The sequence below is a fragment of the Chelon labrosus genome, assembly GCF_963514085.1.
Source record: "Chelon labrosus genome assembly, chromosome: 9".
NCBI lineage: Eukaryota > Metazoa > Chordata > Actinopteri > Mugiliformes > Mugilidae > Chelon > Chelon labrosus.
Window position 1 is genome coordinate 3,067,111 of NC_140359.1, and position 21,970 is coordinate 3,089,080.

The 21,970-nt window shown below is 41.3% G+C and overlaps 1 protein-coding gene across 1 annotated transcript; it reads right to left on the bottom strand.

The window, feature by feature from the left end:
* Positions 1-1,319: 1,319 nt before the first annotated feature.
* Positions 1,320-20,979, bottom strand: npdc1b (neural proliferation, differentiation and control, 1b). Its single transcript, XM_084552006.1, is given in 10 exon segments — positions 1,320-2,050; positions 2,471-2,570; positions 2,711-2,790; positions 4,443-4,524; positions 6,328-6,394; positions 6,890-7,075; positions 7,156-7,245; positions 9,867-10,034; positions 19,532-19,618; positions 19,621-20,979. Coding segments are annotated over 10 exon segments (1,014 nt in total). The 5' UTR covers positions 19,703-20,979; the 3' UTR covers positions 1,320-1,978.
* Positions 20,980-21,970: the final 991 nt, after the last annotated feature.

The window sequence follows — 21,970 nt, forward strand, 5'->3', positions numbered from 1 at the left end:
ACTGGAATCAGTGTGATAATAGTGTAATACATCATCCACAAATGATGATGTACACCAATCAGCCACAACATTACAACCACATGCCTAACATTTTGTGTCCAAATTAGTTAATCTGGGAATGGACAGGAGTCTTCTGAGGGTGTCCTGTGATATATGCAACCAGGACGTTATTAGTGGGGGCCTTCGGGACCTATGGGTTGAGTGGAGGGATCCATGTGGATCAGGTTTGTTCCAGTGCATCCAGTAGATACTCAATTAGTTTGGGATGTGAGGAGTGTGGAGGCCAAGACCTTTTGCTATTTTAATGTTTTTTGTTGAGCAGTTTCTGTATTGTTATAGGCCGAGCTGTCCTGTTGGGAAGGCTGCAGCCATTGGGAAGTGTCATAGCTATGGGACAATAACGTTTATGTATGTTTACGTTTGTGTAGCACATGCCAGGATGAAAGGTTTCCCAGCATTGCATCATTGCATTGTAGCGAGATGATCAATGTTTTCACTGTTTTACTCTTCATGGTTTTTGATATTGTGGCTGATCGGGTTATATATGCATGACAAAGGACACCATTCCATTCGTTTAAAGGGTTGGACTAGTGTCTATCTGGCTGCTTAAAGCAAATGTGGATGTTTTTTTCTGAGATGCTCCACTGTAAAATTTGCAGCTCCGGTATATAAATGGGCTTCCAAGCTTTTATAGATATTCTTGGATGAGCAGGGACGTTCGTCTGGAGTCAGAAGGGTCTATTTTAGTGTGTCTCACCTGAATTGTTCTCAATTATGTGTACATATTAGTGTCTTTAATGAAAATAAGCCTTGAGTGAGCAGTCACGTGGCTGCATGACGTAATCTTTTTCCTTTGCTTTTGCACAATGCAGACTTACCAAAATTGAAAACATTTCCCCATTCACTTTCTTTCAATAAAAGCATTGTACTATCTAACCCCATCTACACATGATTTCACTTTTGTTAACTGGTACAAAAAATAGAATGCGTCAAATTATTATTTTTTAAAAACGTGGGCATCTCTACCTCTCTGACACTTGTGTAGGAACCCTGCAAATACAGGCTATATAAAGGACACAGCACTAAGGAACTGAGAGGAACATGTGTACAAACCCACAGAGTGAGACGTAAGGTTGCTTCCCTGTACATATTAGCAGCTATATACAAATCACAAAACCATGGGGACGGGCCATGTTAGCCAGGTACCCTATATACAGACGGACTCTGTTTCAGAGCTCAGATAAAGAGGTTTCAAATTCCTTTGAAATCATTCAAGGTATATATATACTGTATACTGTATACTGTATACTGTATAAGAGTGTGTGTATAAATCTTCATTAGCAAGTTTGCACAAGAAACTTGTAAATGCATATTATCTCTCAGGTTTCTTACAGAGCGTCGTCAGTTAATGGATAGAGGAACTAGACTGAGACCACAATGGCTACATACAGCAACATACTGATACAGTTCACGGTGCGGCATGGAGGTGTGCTCATGAAATATTAAAACTGCATTCGTTTTTGTTTTTTTTAAATACTGAAATAAAACAAAAGCCTGTGGTGAGAACTCAACGGAAGAAGGAGAATTTACTCATTAGTGAACACAAGAAACCTCTGTGTCACCGGTGTCTCCTATACAACCAGATTCTTTCAGATACGATATGTTTATCTACAACCTGACCAGAAGAAGTTCTTAGGTAGAGGCTGACAGTAAATGTGTGAACACAACAAAGAAAAAAGGTTGGTGTCATAAAACCAAATGGAAAGCGTCTGTAGAGTGGGAAACATTGGTCCCAGTTTCAGTCCTACTTCAAACAAGAAATGCTCCTCTCCCTCCTCCATGTGGGCTACTTCACTCTTTCCATCCTGTCCATTTAAAGGGTTGGACTGAGCACAGCAGTCTATGTGGAGTGTGTAAATTCAACCATTTGTACACACAGGTGCTGCGTTAGGAGTGTGAAACGCCTCAGTGTCCAGGTTTACTTGTGGAATCTCTGCACGTAAAGGGTGGAGTCGTCAAACAGCGGGTTCTTCACCTCCATTTCCCCTGTCTAAAGATGGACAGAACATAGTTCATTATCAGACATGAAATGTTTTCTATGGAGAAGAAAAATGACCATGCCCTCTACATATGAAGATCGTGGTTAAAACTAGGGATGTCCCAATCGGTATCAAGAGACTGGCAACATATTCAAAGTACCAGTTCAAATACTCAGAGGTCTTCCTTTCCCCGTCCATTTTATCAAGAATTTACTGAGAGATTACTTTTGTGGACTTGGGACAACCATGGATCCCAGAATGCATTTCAAGTACACCGCTTTTCCAATTCCAGATTGATCATCAGGTATCCTCCTGTCCTTAAGAGTCTGTACTTCAGAATCAAACTTGTCAAGTCCAAACTAAAAGTCCGAAGTTTGCATAAATGTTACTTGTTACTGATAAATGAGTTTAATTCAGAACAGTTTACTCACTGGTGCCAACCCAGGACACTCATACACCGTGAAATCTCCGTCCTCGTTCTCCTCATCTGTTGATGCTCCTGAGTCAGGAACTTTTGGCTCGTCCTTGTGTCTGCAAAGATCACATACGCAACGTCATAAAACATTCAGCACTGATTCAATGAGGCAGAGAGGGCAGGAAGAGACAAGGGCCTGAGGCAGACACACATGGCCAGGAGGGATGAGCATGTCTGGCCCAGGAGTGTGACTCACTTCTCCAGGGAGAGCATCTGCTGCTTCTGGTGCTGGTAGTGGTACATCTGGGCACTGTGAGCCAAGTTCCTGTCCCCAGGCTGGAAAACACCATGGGTCAGAGGGGACATGAGAAACTCAGAGGTATTCACCCACATCCAGTCACATCGTTTAGCTGACATTTACACACAGGACGTGCCCCTACTGCACGTGTTGAAGTTCTGAAACTGATGAAAGGACCAGCCGTTGGTCCTCCAATAAATATTCTATTCTATTTGTGGTGACATATATGTTCTCATATTGCTTTATATATTCTTATCTAGACCTATATATTCTTGTAGCACCTTATACTGTATATTCTTATATAGACCTATATATTCTTATGTCACATTATATATTCTCATATAGACCTGTATTTGCTTATGTCACCTTATAATTCTTATATAGACCTGTATAGTCTTATGTCACCTTATATATTCTTATATAGACCTGTGTATTCTTATGTCACCTTATAATTCTTATAGTCTTATGTCACCTTATATATTCTTATATAGACCTGTATAGTCTTATGTCACCTTATATATTCTTATATAGGCCTGTATAGTCTTATGTCACCTTATATATTCTTATATAGGCCTGTATAGTCTTAAGTCACCTTATATATTCTTATATAGGCCTGTATAGTCTTAAGTCACCTTACAATTCTTATATAGACCTGTATAATCTTATGTCACCTTATATATTCTTATATAGGCCTGTATAGTGTTATGTCACCTTCAGAGGTTGCACTAGACGTTTTTGTTGTCTGTCATTTTGACTGACAGGGTCATAAAAATCCGTCATAATCCATTTTTACCCGTCACTTTCATTTTTTTTTTTTTTTTTTTTAAATAATTATACTGACACAAATAGTATTTAATTTTCACAAATTTTTAATTAATATTCAGTAGCGGTGGAAAAAAAGATCCGGCTCATACAACCGGCCGTCAAAGACGACTCTTAGAATCATGAATCTAGACGTGTATTTAACCGGCTCAGTTGAGTCCTATCACGTTTGATTGATATATAATCAATAAACGGCACCATTCAAGCATCTTACATCTCACTCATCAGAGAAACAAAACGTACTACCCGACTTGACCACCAGCAAACAGCAAAAACTAAGGCACTAAGCCACTCACTCACAATAGGCAGAGAAACGAAACTTAACCGACTCATAACCGATACTCGTGGATCCCTGCTTAATCGGGAGTCAGCCGCCATCTATTCGGCCGGCAGAGAAACGAAACTTAACCGACTCATAACCGATACTCGTGGATCCCTGCTTAATCGGGAGTCAGCAGCCATCTATTCGGCCGGCAGAGAAACGAAACTTAACCGACTCTTACACTACTAATCAAGAGAGACAAGAGCCAATTAATATGCTCACTCGCCACCAAGTGGTCTGGGGTGTGAATTGCAATCTGTCAGAATGGCAGACTCAGATTTTTCCGTCATTGACCGTTGAAAATATTCGGTTAACGCGACCCCTGGTCACCTTTCTTATAGGCTATAGACCTGTATGGTCTTTTGTCACCTTATATATTATTATATAGACCTGTATAGTCTTATGTTGCTTTATATATTCCTTTATAGACGTATATATTCTTATGCTCCATATATTCGTATATGGTGGTTTTAAAGAAATTCATAAAACGCTTTCGCCAAGATTTTAACCAACTTTCAGTGAAAGTTTCAGCAACTTCCTACTCACCAAATTGTCAAAGGTTTGGGCTCTCATTAGTCCGTAAGCACGGTAGTCCACCTTCTGAGTTAGACGCACCCCTTTCTGCAATCTGTGACAAACAAACAGAAACGAGATGTTTGAAAGCGACCGACATTATTCTGAACAGTCGCTAAATGTAAACATCACAAATGTATAGACATATAGCAGAGGCCTTGATTGGATTGAGATCTGGGGAATGTGGAGGCCAGGTTGCACTTCCTGAAGTCCAGAATGAGTTCCTTAGTCTTCAGTGAATCATTAGAATGCTTTTATGATTGAAAAAGGAGCTATAGAGTAGTGGTATGTGTTGAATGACAATAAAAAAGTTAAACCCTCAAGTTGATCAATCAAGTTTTTTTTTTTACTGAATGTGTATTTTAGAATTTTAGTCTGAAGTTAAATCAGAACAAACCTCTCCTGTTTTAGGTCAGTTAGGATTACCAAAATTATTTCTATTTGCTAAATGCCACAATAATGAAAGAGACAATTTGTTAGAGAATTTTTTATTTTATCTTTCTTCAAAGTCAGAAGTTTACATACATTTCCTTAGTATTTGGTAGCATTGCCTTTAAACTGTATGATTTGGGTCAAACGTTTTGGGTATCCTTCCACAAGCTTCTCACAATAGTCTGCTGGAATTCTGGTCCATTCCTCCTGACAGAACTTGTGTAACTGAGTCAGGGTTGTAGGCCACCTCACTCGCACACGCCTTTTCAGATCTGCCCACAAATTTTCTATGGGATTGAGATCGGGGCTTTGTGATGGCAACTCCAAAACATTTTTTGTTGTCCTTAAGCCACTTTGTAGCTACTTTGGCAGTATGCTTAGGGTCATTGTCCATTTGGAAGACCCATTTGTGCCCAAGCTTTAACTTCCTGGCTGATGTCTTGAGATGGTGCTTCAATATTTCCACATAATGTTCTTTCCTCATGATGCCATCTATTTTATGAAGTGCCCCAGTTCCTCCTGTGGCAAAACAGCCCCACAACATGATGCTACCACTCCCATACTTCACAGTTGGGATGGTGTTCTCAGGCTTACAAGCTTCCCCCTTTTTCCTCCAAATGTAACGATGGTCATTATGGCCAAACAGTTTCATCAGATCACAGAACATGTCTCCAAAAATTAAGGTCTTCGTCCCTGTGTGTATTTGCAAACTGTAATCTGGCTTTTTTTATGTTGCTTTTGGAGTAATGGCTTCTTCCTCGGTGAGTGGCCTTTCAGTCCATGTCAGTACAGGACTCGTTTCACTTTGGAGAATGACACTCTCTTACCAGCTTCAGCCATCATCTTGACAAGGTCTTTAGTTTTTGTTTTGGGGTTGATTCACATGTTTTGGACCAAAATACGTTCATCTCTGGGACACAGAAAACGTCTCCTTCCTGACCGGTTTGATGGCTGGACATTCCAATGGTGTCTATACTTGCGTATAATTGTTTGAACAGATGAACGTGGCACCTTCAAGCATCTGGAAATTATACCCAAGGATGAACCAGACTTGTGGAGCTCCACAGTTCTCTTCCTGATATCTTGGCTGATTTCTTTTGATTTTCCCATGATGTCAAACAAGAAAGCAGTGTGTTTGAGGTGTAGCCTTAAAATACATCCACAGGTGTGCCTCCAATTAACTCAAATGTTGTCTGTTAACCTATCAGAAGCTTCCAAAGCCATGACATCATCATCAGGGCTTTCCTTCATTGTTTAAAGACATAGTAATCTTTGTGTCTGACTTTGAAGAAAGTAATAAAAAATTCTCTAAGAAATTCTCTCTCATTATTGTGGCATTTAGCAAATAGAAATAATTTTGGTAATCCTAACTGACCTAAAACAGGTCTCATACAGCAATGTAGAGATGAAGTAATAAATATCTTACCTGACCCAACAAGCTCCTGCTGCAATGAACACCAGCAAACCCGCCACAATAAAGACGCTGCTCATGACTGAGAAGAGATGGAAACAGACAGTCAGGGGGAGAGAATGCTGCAAGGGTCTGCGGCCATCAGACGAAGACATGATTCCTATCTGAAAGCTCAGGGAATGAGTGCGGAGCTGAAAGGGGAGCTGCTGAGAATGAGTGAATCAAGCAACTGCAATAACGGAGCGAGGCAGAACTGATCAACAGTCACATATGGGCTCTGTTGTGCCCAACACTACGGTTAATTCATGGTCGGTCTCGAGATTCCAGAATGTGGAGTGCTAACATTTGGCCGAACAAAGGCGATCATTTAACTGAAATGGCCTCAATGTTCTGCTGAGTTAAGATCTCAAATCAATGAATGATCCTTTCTTCGGTTAATTAGCAGGAAATTAAGTCATGGCCTTCCCCGAAAAGTTTTGCTTAAATCTAGTCTGAAAGGTCCTGCGGGAGGTTGTGCTGATGGTCATGTGGGCTTGGGAGAGTACAAGTGATTCATATTTTACTGGATTTTACTTACTGATGAAGACGTGGTCATTAGAGTGGTAGGGGAGGATGATGGGTTGGCTGAGCAGAGCAGGGGTGTGGTTCGCGGTGGTGGTCATGGGTGGAGATGTGCTGGTGAAGGATGCGCTCTGGATGGTGGGCTGCTCTGTGGAAGCTGCTCCATGGACAGAGCCAGATTTGACATCCTTCGAGGGTGGAGCTGGAATAAGGAGTGAAAAGTTTGCATTTATTCAGTCGGATTTATTCGTGCTGTGAAACAAATGCTGACCCGTCCTGTACCTGGCAGCCTGGACTCGGTCCTCTGCTCACTGATGATTGCAGAGAGGAAGTCGATCTCCTCGTCCAGCTCAGGGTAGGTGCTCGCCTTACCTGGAGGAACACAGAATCAGAATCCATCGCTGCCTTTTAACCAAGCATCCAAATAATACCTCCCCCCGCCCTCAGAAGAATCACGTGGCAGCAGGAAACAATCACAATCGATCAGCCATAACATTACAACCCCCTGACACTTATTGCGTGGGTCTTCCTTTTGCCATTAAAAGAGCCCTGACGTGTTGAAGAACGGACTCCAACGACGTCAGCAGCAGGTGTAAAGGTGGAGGCCTCCAAAATAAAAATCCTATATCAAAAGTTCTTTAGTACTTAAATTGTAAATTAAAGAATCATTCTAGTGATTTATTAAAGAACTTTCACAACACGATACTTCCATACATGGTTCCGAAATCATGTCTATTTCCATGAAGCCCTTATAGTAGGATGCCCACTCATGATTTCAAAAAAGGATAACCATGCCCTCATGTGGTATAAAAAATAACTGCAGTCATTACTGTTTGAACAGCGTTACTGTCCCTCCACCAATGAGATCCTGTGCTGCACTGCAGTCACGCAGGTTACAAACACACCAGAGCTGAGGGTGATGGAGTGTGTTGCTCATTAAACTGTACGTGGGAGGATGAATATGTGTTGGACAGGTGGAACTGAGTCAGATTACTATTCGGTTTGCAGGAAAATAGTGATGTGTGTGCGTGTGTGGGCCGGCTGCTCTGTGCTCTGATCTCACTCCAGACTACAAGTGGGGGCAGAGGGCAACAATGAAAAAGAGAAGGCAAAACAGGCGAGGAAACAAAGAGATGTACATGTGAATGATGGAGCAGGTCTTCCACAGAGTCATGAATGGAATTTCTCTCCATGGCAACAGGGTTAAGGATGAGGAGGAGAGAAAGAAGGACAGCCAAGTGACAGGATATTGCTTTGTGTTGCCTAGTACAGTGTCAACAGTGTGTAGGAGAGTCCAGCTGAATTCAAGGCCACACTGTGAAATCATTTTAAGTTGATACAGTTTCAATTATGAGATATAATACCGTGCTGTTTCTAACAATAACTGGCTGTGTGGTTCAAGACTGGAGCTCAGACTACAGGGGTTTTAATATTATGAAATAGGGTTGTTAGCCTGGGAGCTAGACCTAGAACTAGTTAAAATCACACCATAAATGACCTGCTCTATTTCTCCTAACACAGGCCCTGTGATAAAACTAACCCAGCTCCAATCGGAATTTTTGTGATTTGGTGGTGTGTTTTTATTCTTTTAAGAGTTTTGTTTGATTTGTGCCTTTTCTCTCGAGTTTGGACAGCTGTTGGGGTGAAAAATCACTATGTCGCCGCACAGAAGGGACCCTTTCACGAAAAAAAGGATCAAAACCATAAGAAGAATGGATGACATGCGTAGCAGAATATTTTTAAGTGTTGCATCATTTAGTTATGCATTTATGTGTTCATCACATCAGAAGAAGAGCAGATTAAAATCATGTTTTATATTAAACATATAATCTTTCTTATTAATCCAAATGTACAAAGTAACTAAAGCTGTCAAAAAAGGTAGAATATTACCTCTGACATGTAGTGGAGTGGAAGCAGAAAGTGGACACATAACCAAAGATAAAGTCAGTAAATTAGAGTACAACACGGAGTTTATTCATCCTGTGTGAATGAACCACACAAAACACAGACGTATGGGGTCATTTCTAAGTCACATGACGCCTCCAGGTAAAACTAGTCCTGTGTGAATGGTGCTTCTGACGTCACTGGCAGAAGAAGACATGACCGACACGACAATCAATGACTGTTAATCAGCACCGGACGTTAACTCTGACAGACAGCAAGCCCTATTCACACAGGACTAGTTTTACCTGGGGACGTCATTAGAAATGACCCCCTCCATGGTTATGATGTCTCTGCTACTTTCTGCTTCAGGTAAGATCATATATAACTCTGTACTTTATCACAGCGTTATTTACTATGCAGATATGGATTAATGATAATATATTTATATATATAAAAAAAAATCCAACACATCAGTATATGCTGCCTCGCATCTCATCCATCTCATCATCTTCCGCGACAACATTCTTCTGATGGTTTTGAGCTTTTCCCTGTGAATGGGTCAGCAACATCTCGACCTCGCACCCTAACAGACGTCCCAGCTCTGAATTATAACTCAGCCTTTATAATTCTTAGATGAAAAGAGACAGAAAATAAGACATGGGTCAAAGAAAACTCTTAAAAAAATAAAAACTCCCCACTAAAATCACAGAGCTGCCGATTCGTGCTCTATTTGTACAGTTACTAGTTTGACAATGGGGGCTTGTAGTAATTTAAACGAGGAGGTCGTCTGTGATCTTAATTCAAATCAGCCAAAGTAAAAATCACACTGTAAATTACCTGACATATTTCTCCTAACACAAACGTCCTCTGATGTTAAACGGAGGCTAAAACACATGACTCATGTGAAGAGGACACAGATGGGCAGGGAAGCTTATGAATTAGCTGGCAATTAGCATATATTTGAGCACTCTGCTGACTGCTCATTTGCTTGATGTTCTCTTTGTGTTCCATAGTCACATTAACAAATCAATGTTTCCAGTGTAAAACGGTCAGAACAAGCTGAACTGAATGCAGCTGTCTAGCTATCATAGTCAGGACCCACCACCTACCTTTACTGGGCTGGGTAGAGTGATGAAAATGTCTCCTCTTGACCACACAGTGGCCATGGGAGTTCTCCACCAGAGGGTGCAGGCAGGGCCCGCAGAATGAGCTGCCCGGTGGGCAGAAGTGTCGTTTTTCGCGGGCACAGTCTAAACTCCGAGGGCACAGATGAGATCCTGTGGAGGAAGACATGACACAGATGTTTCTTTTGACAGCACTCTGCAAATATGTTTTCTGTGTTCATAATTTCCTCACTTTAAATACTGTATTTCCAAAATTTTGTACTATCAAAAACAGAGAATACAATTCTAGGATTTCAGGTTCAATGTTTTCTTTTGCTGATTTTAATAGAAAAATTTTGACATTCTAGAAAACGCCTTTGACTTGCTTGCCCAGAAGAAAGTCATGGCTGGATTAAACTCACTGACCAGAATAAACCAACATAGTGACTATTTTCTAAAGCAGCTCAAACGCCGTTTCAAACTCTTGGAGAAGGTGCACAGCGGTGGAGCTCTACTTCTTGAAAGGAGAGGCGGAGAAATTTCGTTCGCCCAGCAACAAATGATCGACACATGAAAATACAGATCACGTGTGCTAACGGTCAGTTTGTGGAGTGGCCGTCATTTGCCTCACCCAGAGAAACCTGGAAGACAATTCTGATTCCAGGGCCATTATCTCCGTTTATGATGGCATGACCAGGGGTTGGGTAAGGCCTACTGCAGCCATCTCACCCTTTGTAATTAAATGTTCAACAGGAGCAAAGGCATACACACTCACTGACAGGAAACTGCTCTTTAACCTGTTAAAGAGCAGTTTCCTGTCCAGAATCCAGTTTCCAGAATTCAGCCAAGCTTGATCTTCTGTACCTTAGTTATTTATGCCATAAACCAAAGCGAAGCCCCTGTCGCATCACAGCATCTTCTTCCACAAAAATGCAAGAAGGAGAAGAAGAAGAACCAACTTAACATGACTAAACATGTCTGCTGTGTGGAACAACTTTACTTTGGAAAATGAAGTCAGTCAGACAGTAGTTAGTAAACTGTTCAATGTGGATGTTTAGTGAGGTGGTAGTAGGAGGTCCTCATTCAATACTACCAACTTGATTCAACACCTACAAAAAATAATCAGTAAACAGAATCCATGGAGTCCACTCAGGCCAAGGCTACACCAAAACAACAACAACAAACACGGAACACTGTGTCTAAAAGAAGAGAAAGGTTTCCTGGAGACAGCGTCACGGAGAAAAATATTCCAGAGACGGTTAGGGAGTTTATGGTGTTGGATGACCAGAACATTTCTGGAGAACACAGGTTTTCTAGAGCCAGGGTATGAGCTACCCTTTCCACACTACATTGACAACTACAACTTTGACAGCTCTATTTATTGGACTGAATCCAGTCACATCTAGGAGAATACAAGGAAGAGAAGACTTTAGGAATCTCCAGGGAGGGAACTTTTGTTTATTTGAGATCATAGTGGGGGGCAAAAGAAACTTGATCGGAAAACACTATGCAACACAATGTTGTTTTCAGCCACTTGAACGGCAGACTGGTTGAGTGAACACAAACCTGGTCCTGAAGAGTAGTGGTGAGACAGAGGGTAAAGCTTTTTACATATCCCTGTGATGAAAGGCTCTTTGTAACTGTCACTGTCCCAAGAATTCCAAGAATTAAACACCCAAACTATGCTATGTTGTATAGGCTGTCCAGTACAGCAAGGTGTGCAGAGAGGAGTAAAGGAAGCCATCCATGTTAAACGGGAACAACCACCTCTAAACAGACGGGATGGCTTACCGAACAGCTTATCTGCAACACATCTGCCGAAGTATTCTTTAGTGATACGAAATTAAAAGCAGTCTACTCGAGGTCATAAAAGACTGCCAAGCTCTATTACGAGGCATCTCAATGAAAAAGCCATGCCGGAAAACATACCTGTAACTTGAGAACTGATAGGAGAGGACAGCCTGACCTTGTCTAGTCTGCTGCTGCAACACCGTTTTGTCAATGGGAGGCCAGCGCTGCCTGTCTGATGTGATATGTAACAGTCTATGGTGCAGGTGCGTAAGCATGTTCCTGGAGGCTTTATGGCTGTGTAGGTAAACAACTGTTGGGACATGTACGTGTAGGGTAATCCAAACCTCAAGCTATCGGCATCTGAGGATAATACAGGGAAACCAATGCTATTGAATATCTTCTAAAAATTCTGCAATACAAATCAAGCAGCCTCTGTAGTTAATGGAACGTCAACAGATGAGGGGGTAAAGTGCTATTAAGATTGTGGTATTGTTATTGCAAATCGTACTGAAAGGTTTTGGTGTTTTGTTTGCTTTTTGAGAATTTGTTTTAGTATATATTTCTAAATCCTCTAATGGTAATTGTGGTTCCCTACTAAGCAGTGCACCTCTTGCTATTTTATTCATAAATGAGTGTGCATAAATGAGATAACAGTAGCGGGGCTGATCTCTAATGGAAAGGAGAAAGGGAAGACGTCTCCACTGAAGAACCCATAATGAAATTTAAAAATGAATACCAGTGCCACCAATCTAATGCCACCCCAATCCCCAAGAAGGCTTAACAGTGACTCCAAAAAACAGAGGCCAGTGTCCATGGAATGACTGGAATTTCTCTGATGATACAGACTTTTTAAACTGATTGAACCTGTTCCTTTAACTTATTGCCCTGTTGTTTTATCTTGCAATTTTGTCTTTCCCATTCAGTGAGGTTTAATAAACAGAATGGTGGTTTGATAGTGAAGGAGATGAAGCCGTTGGCTCCTCTAACCATTCCTGTACCATTTTTTTTTCTTTGTGGCATTGAGCATTATCCTGAATTGTCCTTTTTTCAACAATTTGACTAAACATGGAAGCCGTCGCTTCCCACGACCATCAGTGAGTCTTGACCACCCACGACCCTCTAACTGGTTCACCTATTTTCCTTCCTTGGACCACTTTTGAAAGGTACTGACCACTGCAGACCAGGAACACCCCACCCCACCAGAGCTGCAGTTCTGGAGATGCTCTGACCCAGTCGTCTAGCCATCACATTTTGGTTCTTGTCAAAGTCACTCAGGTCTTTCTATTTTTTTCCTGCTTCTAACATCAACTCTGAGAACAAAATGTTCACTTGCTGCCTTATATATATCCCACCCATTGATAGGTACCATGATAACCAGATAATCAGTGTTATGGCTGATCTGTTTATGTTCTTTTATTATACTGTGTCTGTTTTTAGTAATATCTATTATTTGGGAGTGCCAAAGTAATTTCCTTGTACTAGGAATGAATGAAATGGGGTTAGCTGGGTTTATCCATTACACCCCTACAGTACGCTGACTCAGAATCACAGCATTACTGCATATGCCTCCCACAGGGAGTATCTATTGCACTTGTTGTTTTGCTGTGACAGTGCATCCATTTACTTCACACACAGATAACAGAAGATGTCGGAGGCCAGCGCTGCTGTGCAGAGCGGAATAAAGCTGGACTCTCCGTCCTGCAGAGCATCTGGAGGTGCTCCTGATGCCACGGGGGAAAGAAATTAATGAGGCCAGCTTTCAATATTAACCCCTTTAGCTTCCACACTGGAACCGCTCTCATCTCTGCTACAAGAAACTAGACCCTGGTTGCCATGACGACATCCATGGCAACCGAGGAGGTGTGACATCATCACTGGGGGTGAGTCATGGCAGGGATGCACAAGTCAAGGATGGAGGGTTTGTCTCAGGCTGTTGTGTCAAGTAGAAAAAGGCAGGGGAACATTTAAAAGATAGCCATTATTCAGAGGTTCCTTTCAGGCTGTCAAAAAAAGGTAAAGTGGATATCTCTTTGGGAGATTACAGACGAATGAATTTCTTCTATGCAGCATAATACAACACCACACATCCCATGTATACATGCAGGTTGGCATGGTGAAATGAGCATTTTCGTAACAGTTACCCAGGTGTGCATGTTTATGTAATGGCCCTTGCTGCATTGAAGATGAAGCAGCCATCACACTGTACACCTAGTTCATACAACGAACACAATAGCCTGCCCTTAGACGCTAGCGCAGCAGCGCTTAATCTATGCAAAGCTTTACAATGGGATGATTAAGATCAGAGTGCCACGCTCCTCTCAGCCTTAACGTGGACCACAGAGATCCTAGGTGTCAGAGTATTAACTTTGTCATTTCATTTCCAGAAGACCAAAAAGTGCTTAAATGTAGAGACGACTAAATGCTTAAAGGACCAGCGTGCAGGATTCACTGGCTTTCCATTCCTTCGCTCCACATAATGATGAACGGTGTACTGCGTTTCTGCAAATCAAGCCCTCTAAAATCTACTCACTGATCCTAAAAAACAGAGAGAATGATGAACCTCTGAGAACCATTGAACTTTAAAGTGACAGGAGTAAAAATGTGAACCCGTTGCATTTGGCTGCCAAAAGAAACTCCCCACTGAATACACGCTATAACTCACTCAACCGATTTGAATACTTTCACATTCAAATACAACTGACCACAGTTTCTGGGCAACACCATCAGATACTTCAGCTTCTGTAGTTTCCCTGCATCTCACCCTGTCTTGTTAAACTGAAAAATGAGGGCACCGCAGCTTGCTGCTCATTCAGTTATGATTTTGGAGCTGGGACAGGAGCTAATGTGAGGATCTCACAGAGACACAAATTTCCATTTGCTGTATGCTTTAGTTTCAGGTGCTTCCACGGGTTTGTCATGCTGCTATGGTTAGTTTCGATAAACTTTTTACAAACGTACCACAGAGGTCTGTTACGCCCTGGACATTGCAAACTGAACTAATTCAGTATCAAGAAACTTCCTTTTGTTGAGGGGCTGGGCCTAACAGCTGAATGTAAACCAGCAACACTCAGATATGCTGGTGACTCAAAAAAAATAAAATAACAACAATATGTCAGCATAGAGAAGGGGAGAGAAGGGAGGCAATTATGCTGGGATTAACTTATTTCATGCATTACTTAGGGCTGGGTTAAAAAAACAAACAAAACGATTTTATTGGAAATACTGACATCAATTTACAAAAACCTCAAATCGATTTTTGAAATACACGCCATTTCCTGAATCCTGTCATTAGCCGACATGTGAGGGAGATCCAAAACATGACAGAAACTCCAACTCTGAGAGCACCGTCAGGACTGAAAGGTGACTGGACTGATGACATATAAAAGATGAGAAACTACAGTTAAACCAATGTTTTAAGTGAAACGATTCAAACACAGAAATGTTTCTAAATGAATTCATATCCGAGCCCTGCTAATCAGAACTGAATTGAGTCAGGAAATCAGTAGCGATACCCAGTCCTAATATCACCTAGAACCAGCAGATGCAAATGTCATTAGTTTTGTAATACGGGACAAATTCAGATTTTATCCTGATAATGGCATGAAATGAGAAGGTTCACCAAAGTCACTAGGATGCATCTCCTGGAAACAATGAACTGGTGTGTCAATACTAGTAGATATTTCAGCAGATGAGTAATAACTCTGACCTGTGTGCACCAGGGGATCAACAAGTTTTCTTGAATGAATCCTCTGGGCACCACAGATATACAGTAGGTACTTGATTTAAATTGCTAATTGATTTAAATTCACCCAATAGTTGCTGATTTTTCCTGAAAATAAAATGAAAAAAAATAAAAATATTAGCCACCTGGTGGCTAGGTCAACAGCCAGAGATGCATCCAGATTTATCCTCTGGTTATTGAAATATTTGGATTAAACGGACACATCCGAAGAATCAAGCTGCTGGCATGGCTACAATTGTGCTGTAAAAAATATTTAAATTTCATACTAATTTCTGACTCAGAATTTGCCTGTGATGCTTTTGGGGTTTATGCCTTTGTTTTGTGAATACCTGCTTAATTGGTTCCAGTCTTGATTGGCTCAATAACAAGGTTCTGTGAGGTTCTTTCAACAAAGGTGATAGGTTCCTGCAGCACGCTCTTCATAATAAAAGAGATGCTTGACATTTATTGCTGCAACAGTAGCCCTCAGCGGTTTCCCAGGGCCATAGAGGATATAGTCCTTATGTTGTCCCTACCAGATGGACAGACAGACGGATAGCTTGACACTCAACAACAAGTTCAGAGTTGTGAGGGGCTTAGTGTCAGACACAGGCTTAGGGCTGACATCACGGGTTGAGAGAGGATATCTGCTAATAGGTGACGAGAGAGAGAGACAGAGAGACAGAGAGACAGAGAGACAGAGAGCCTGCGTGCTAGAGGTGTGGTGAAACTGTAACAGTATTCAGAACAGATGCTGGGTTTAACTGTGTTAAGACTGGATCCAGATCCTCATGCTGCCATTAAATGGAACTCGTGAGCTTGTGGTTACAATGTGAGAAGTGTTTTACTGTAAGTCCGTCTAGGTCAAAAGAACACCGCTGCTGCCTGGAAGCCACCAAGGCTAACAATTAGCAAGCTAACTAGCTTAGGCGCAATAAAGAAAGCACTAAATTACAAACTTCCGGCCTTTCTGAAGACGTCAACAAATATGTCACAACCTGTACATTTGGACCTCTCTGAAAATTTCTAGTTATGAGGGTGTGAACACCACAAGAAGACGATATTCATATGGCGTTTACATGGTAAACAAAAGCCATTTTAAGGCAATACTCTTCTAGAAGCATGATGGACACCATGTCAATGTTGTGTTTATTAAAAAGCTAAGGTCAGGATGTCATTAGCTTAGCTTGGCTTACTTTAACATAGCATAGAGTTCAAGAAGTTCATCTGTGCAGTGTCTCTGGCTAAAGCACATGTTAAGATGAGCTCAGGTTGTTATCACCACACAGGCACAATGGCACCAAACATGGCAAGATGCCTGGCTGTGTTGACGAGATGCCTGGTTGCTGGTTGCCAAGAAATAGCTATTTAAATAGAAATATTTAAATTTCTATTTAATAGAAATAGCTTTACTCCTTCATTGTTTATTTGTACCTGAATTGTATGAGATAAATCTCACTGCTAGAAACAAAGGCGACTGGACTTGTGTAGTGTCTTGAATATATTTGGCCGCTCATCCAAGTAGCTCCTTCAGTTGTATGTGTGCTTGTGCTTACGTCCAGTTTTACGTCTTTTCTTCAGAACTGAAGAAGCTACTTGGATGAACCGTCTTCAAGAAACTCTACAAGTCCAGTTACAAACTCACCACTACAACTAGTACTGTGTATGTGTGTCTTATGTCTCACCAACTCTTCATCCTATCTACTTCACACTTGGTTTGTGCATTCCTGGGGACCCAAGTAGGTGAAGATTTGAGTTTGAAGTCATGTTTTGCCTCACTATTTTAAACTATAAACGCTTTCACTTTGTTATAAAGGGTTGTTGGACTTCCTCTATTTATTCAGATAAAACCATAATCGCCCAGTTTGAACGGAAAAGGTCAAAAGGAGCCCCTAATGTCCACTTTAACACCTCAGCAAATTCCTCCTCCTGTTGTACCACAAGACTAGGACATGGCAGCCATATGAGTCTGGTAACACACCATTTGGATTTCATTACAGGGCATGTTTCAACAGATACAGAGAAAATAAATACCTCTGCATGCACTTGGACAGTACTGAAACCAATCAGAGCAACAAAGTATGTGGCACTGAGTGACGTAGGCATTCTTGACAAATGCCTTAACTGCTGCTAATTGCTTGTCCTTTAATTTCATATTGCTGTCACTGTCTTTTACAACAGATGTGAATGCAGATCTTAAACAGCTTTAAATTCAAAAACAATTAAACTGGATATGGAAATTCCCAAAGCATAAATAAAGGATCTATCTATCTATCTATCTATCTATTTTAAATAGATCTTTGTTTTTTGGATCTACGATGACTTGGATGAGATGACATGAGAGCGTTCGCAGACCATGAATGAATTAGAAATATACCACTAGTGGACTGTGGGGAAACATGACGGTTCAAATGCTGTTTCCCGTATAGCGCTTTACTTCACCGTAGAGACAATAATAAAGCGTGTGACGTTACACCATCATCCAGTTTGGTGACGGGGGAAAGCTCTTCAGCCCTGACAGCAGGAATGTGTCCCTGAGGACAACCAGGCCACCGCCAACACCTCTTCAGCAAAGACCAAAGCCGTGGCCCACGACAGACTTGTTCCATTCACATCTCTGCCTCTGAATCATCCATTTCCCTGCTCTAATGGGATCTCTGCCGTACAGTCTCCCAGACAGACGCAACAACAGCAACACATATCACTGAGTGGAAAAGCCCAGAGCCACCGTGGCACCAGTTAGAGCCTGCGATTGGTCATGACAACAATATTTATCATTTTTACTAAAGCCAAATGCTCCCATCAGTTCTTGGCTGTATCTTAAATCTTGACCAGCAGAGACTCGCTCAAGCACAAAGCAAAGTATTCATGCGAGTTACTCAGATTACTGCACTATTTTGAATATTCAGCGGATGATTATCACAACAGCCATCTTCTTTTTGCCAGCTACTTAATTAATCAATTGCTCTTTAGCACTGCTTTTAAGGCTGGAGGGTACCATCACACTACATCTCAGAACAAAAAGGGCAATGACGTCTAATCATGAATGAACATCAGCACAGCTCAGTGAGGATTACAGATGCAACGAAGAACTACAAGATTTATTTTTTTTTTTTTTTTAATGAATCTGAAGATCATTCCCTCAATTAAATAATCATAAAAATAAAATGTTAGAAACTGGTGAAATGCAGGTCATAATTGATAAGGAGGAGAGGAAAGCATCTGTAAGTCTTAAAATTAGGACATCATCTGCAAATAATGGGGATTAAAGTCAGAATTAAAAGGGATGCAAATCTCAATTCCAATTTGGTCTCAGAATTTAATCTTGGAATTCTGAAAAATTAATAAATAAAAATAAATAATATGACTTTAAATCCTGAAGTCTGATTTATTGCTTTGAGATCAGATTAAAAGTTCTGTCAGAATTTAAAATCACAATTTTGACATTAAACTCAGAATTAATGGGAAAAAATATGAATTTTGACTTTGATCTCTAATCTTTTTTTCTGACATCAGAAGTTTTTTGATTTTTTTTCCTGCCTAATTTGGATTTTAACTTCAGAATTCCGACTTTTGTTCTCTGACACCTGATTGAAGACTTTCTGAATTTTAGCTCAAAACTCTGACTTTTAATCTCAGAATTTTAAGTCACAGTTCAGAGATTAAACTGAAAATTCGGACATTAAGTCCACAATTTGGGGATTAAAACCTGAATCAGAATAATGAGATAAATCAGACTTTAATCTCAGAGTTTATCCTAGATTTCTGAGAGATAAAAAAAAAGAATAAAGTGACAAATACTGACTTTCCCTTTAGAAAAAAAAAGTACATTTTCTGTGATCAGTTCTAGGAAAAGCATCATAACCCCTCGATTTTTACCGTGGCCCTAATCCTCTTCCGTACATTACACAGTGAGCTAGCGATATAAATAAACCAATCCACTAAAATATAAGCACACAGACAAACAGCACCAAACACCACGGTAGACGGCTATAAGCTGAGGACCCAAACACTCGGCTATTAGTCGCTTATTTCATCAGAAGTGGGCGGCGTGCCTGTTAAAGGTGGTTGAGGGCTGATGCGCACCGTCCCAGAGGCCCTACGCAGTAAATATTCCACTAAACGCTGGATGTGCAACGGACACGCAGCAGCTCCTTACCTGTCAGGCCAGTGGTCAGCGCCAACAACGCCGCAAACACCGCAGCCTGGCCGAGCAGCGGAGCCCGCATCCTGGGCAGAGCTCCGACGGCTGACAGCGGACACGGAGACCGAGCAAGGGAGGAGCAGCAGGAGGATGCGGAGGAGGAAGAGGGGAGTCACCGCTGGTCATTCCTCCATCCCCTGGTACTCAGGGAGGAAAGGACTCTAGGTGAACAGTTAACTATATGCGGGGCTCAGCCGAACGCTGCCACTGCGTGTTTACCGCTCTGTCCCCAGCGGACCTGCAGCAGGGATGAAGTGATGTGTCGGTTGCTCAGGGTCCTTCTGCTGCTGACTGAGCCCTAGTGGAGGCACGTAAGGCCGTGACGTCAAGCCGTTGGCTGCTCTCTGCGCTGTGTTCAGGTACTGCTGCAACTTGTCGTAACAAACGCAGTTGGATCATCATCTTCAGAACATTAATTGGGAAAGAACCTGTACTCAAATTAACAAATATCTGACTTTAAGAAGTGTCCTTTATGTAATTTATCTAACAAACCAATTTCTGAAAAAGTATAGAAACAATGGCACATTTGTTTTATTGTGTTAAATTCTTCTCGGTTGATGTCAAACATAATTTCGATGTTCTTTTTTTACGATTAACCTAAGATTAACCTTTTAAGATTAACCTAAAAAGAAAAGTAATATTATCATTTACTTTGAGAAAAAAAAAAAAATAGGACATGGACAGATGTAATTTTTTTTTCCTTTTTCTTTTTAAACTGGATATTTTTACATTCACAATGCTTTCAGGCGCAATTACTGCAACACTGCCCTCTTCTGGATCTAGCACTCTATCATCCATCATTCAGACGCCCTTCATCTTAAAATGTAGCTTGTCATATCCCTGATGCACATGATCATCTACTGTCAGGTCATAAAACCTGAGTGCTTTGTGTGGTTGGTTTTTGAAGTGTGCTACGTGACAGGCAGGGTCAGAGGGCAGAACTGTTTGTATATGCGTTTCCCTCCTGGTCTTTCCTCCCCCATCTCTCTCTGCTCTCATCTAAGGAGGCGTAACAAAGTGAGATTTCTGACATTCAACATGTCTTTGGGAGACAAACATTCCGGCCTGGAGACAAGTGTCCTTATAATGCATAAACACCTGTATGTAAAAAGAGTGTTTTATTTTAAATATAGTGCAGTGAGGAATGTAAAGACTAGTACACTGGGGAAACAAAAAACAACATTTATGAATGAATGGCTCAGCACAGGACAGCCAGCTCTTCAGACTAGGATTCAGCAAAATCCTCTGAGAACACCTTTTATGCAGAGAAGGTGGGATAAATGAAATCATCTATGTTAAACTGGAAAATCCTCAGAACAGCAGAGGTCGACTGAGATAGAATCTATCATCAGTTTACAACAGTCTCAATATCTGTACCCAAAAAGTTTCACATCTGTTCACACCTTGAGACTGGAGCCTCTGGCCATTAATATGTCATTAGAGTATCATCCTGTGGGGAAAAAAACAGAATCAAAACTGATTCCAATTACAGGTAGGAAGCTGGTCCTTACAGGCCCATAGTCATGAGAGTTTCAGGTGTCCACCAACCTAAGATGTTCATATTTAAATACTCTACAAAAGTAAATACATGTGTCAGTGTCTACCGAATGGACATTTACTGAACCACATGAGTCTTACGAATGGACACCTGTCACTGAGGCCTTCATTGTTGCTGTCTTCCTCACTTTTCTTACTGAAGTCACTCTGAACTTTTTGTTCTTCATGTGCCACAATCCACAGTCAAGACTAAGAGTATACATTCAGAGATACCAAAGACCATCTAAATTGCCCTTTGTTGTTCAGTGTTGCTCCAGTAATCTGTGCATTAATGTTCTCCTTGTTCACTCAGACAGTAAACACTAATTCATTGAACAGTTGATGGCATCTTTCTCCACTTTCAGGGAGTTTCACCTTGGAGTTTGCTATGAAGACCTTCAATGGCACCTTGCTAAGCACCTGTTGCAGTCTTGGGTGCTTCAATTTTGGCTTTCAGTTTATTATTCTTCTCCAAGGATTGTTCCTTCAAGAGCTTTGCAGTCAGTACATTGTATTCTAGAGTCAAATTGGTGACTAAGAGCCTTTTTCTCTGCCTTCAGTGACTTTACGTTTTTCTTCTGAGCCATCAGCTTTTCATAATTCTCCTGGAAAATATTTGTTTCTCCAGCCACACTCAGCCACGCAAATTTTCATTTTCTCTCTTCAAAGCCTTGATGCAGGTCCTCGTCTCTTCACACAGGATCTTCTGGCCACTTAGCATCTCATATTCTCTGTTGGGACCCTGGAGTACCTGTTTTAGGGCATCATTGTGGCAGCTGATGGCCTCTCGTGACACTTTCACTGCGTCGTTCAACTTATGCAAAGCCTTTTCATTGCCGATCCATCTGTAGACCTCTT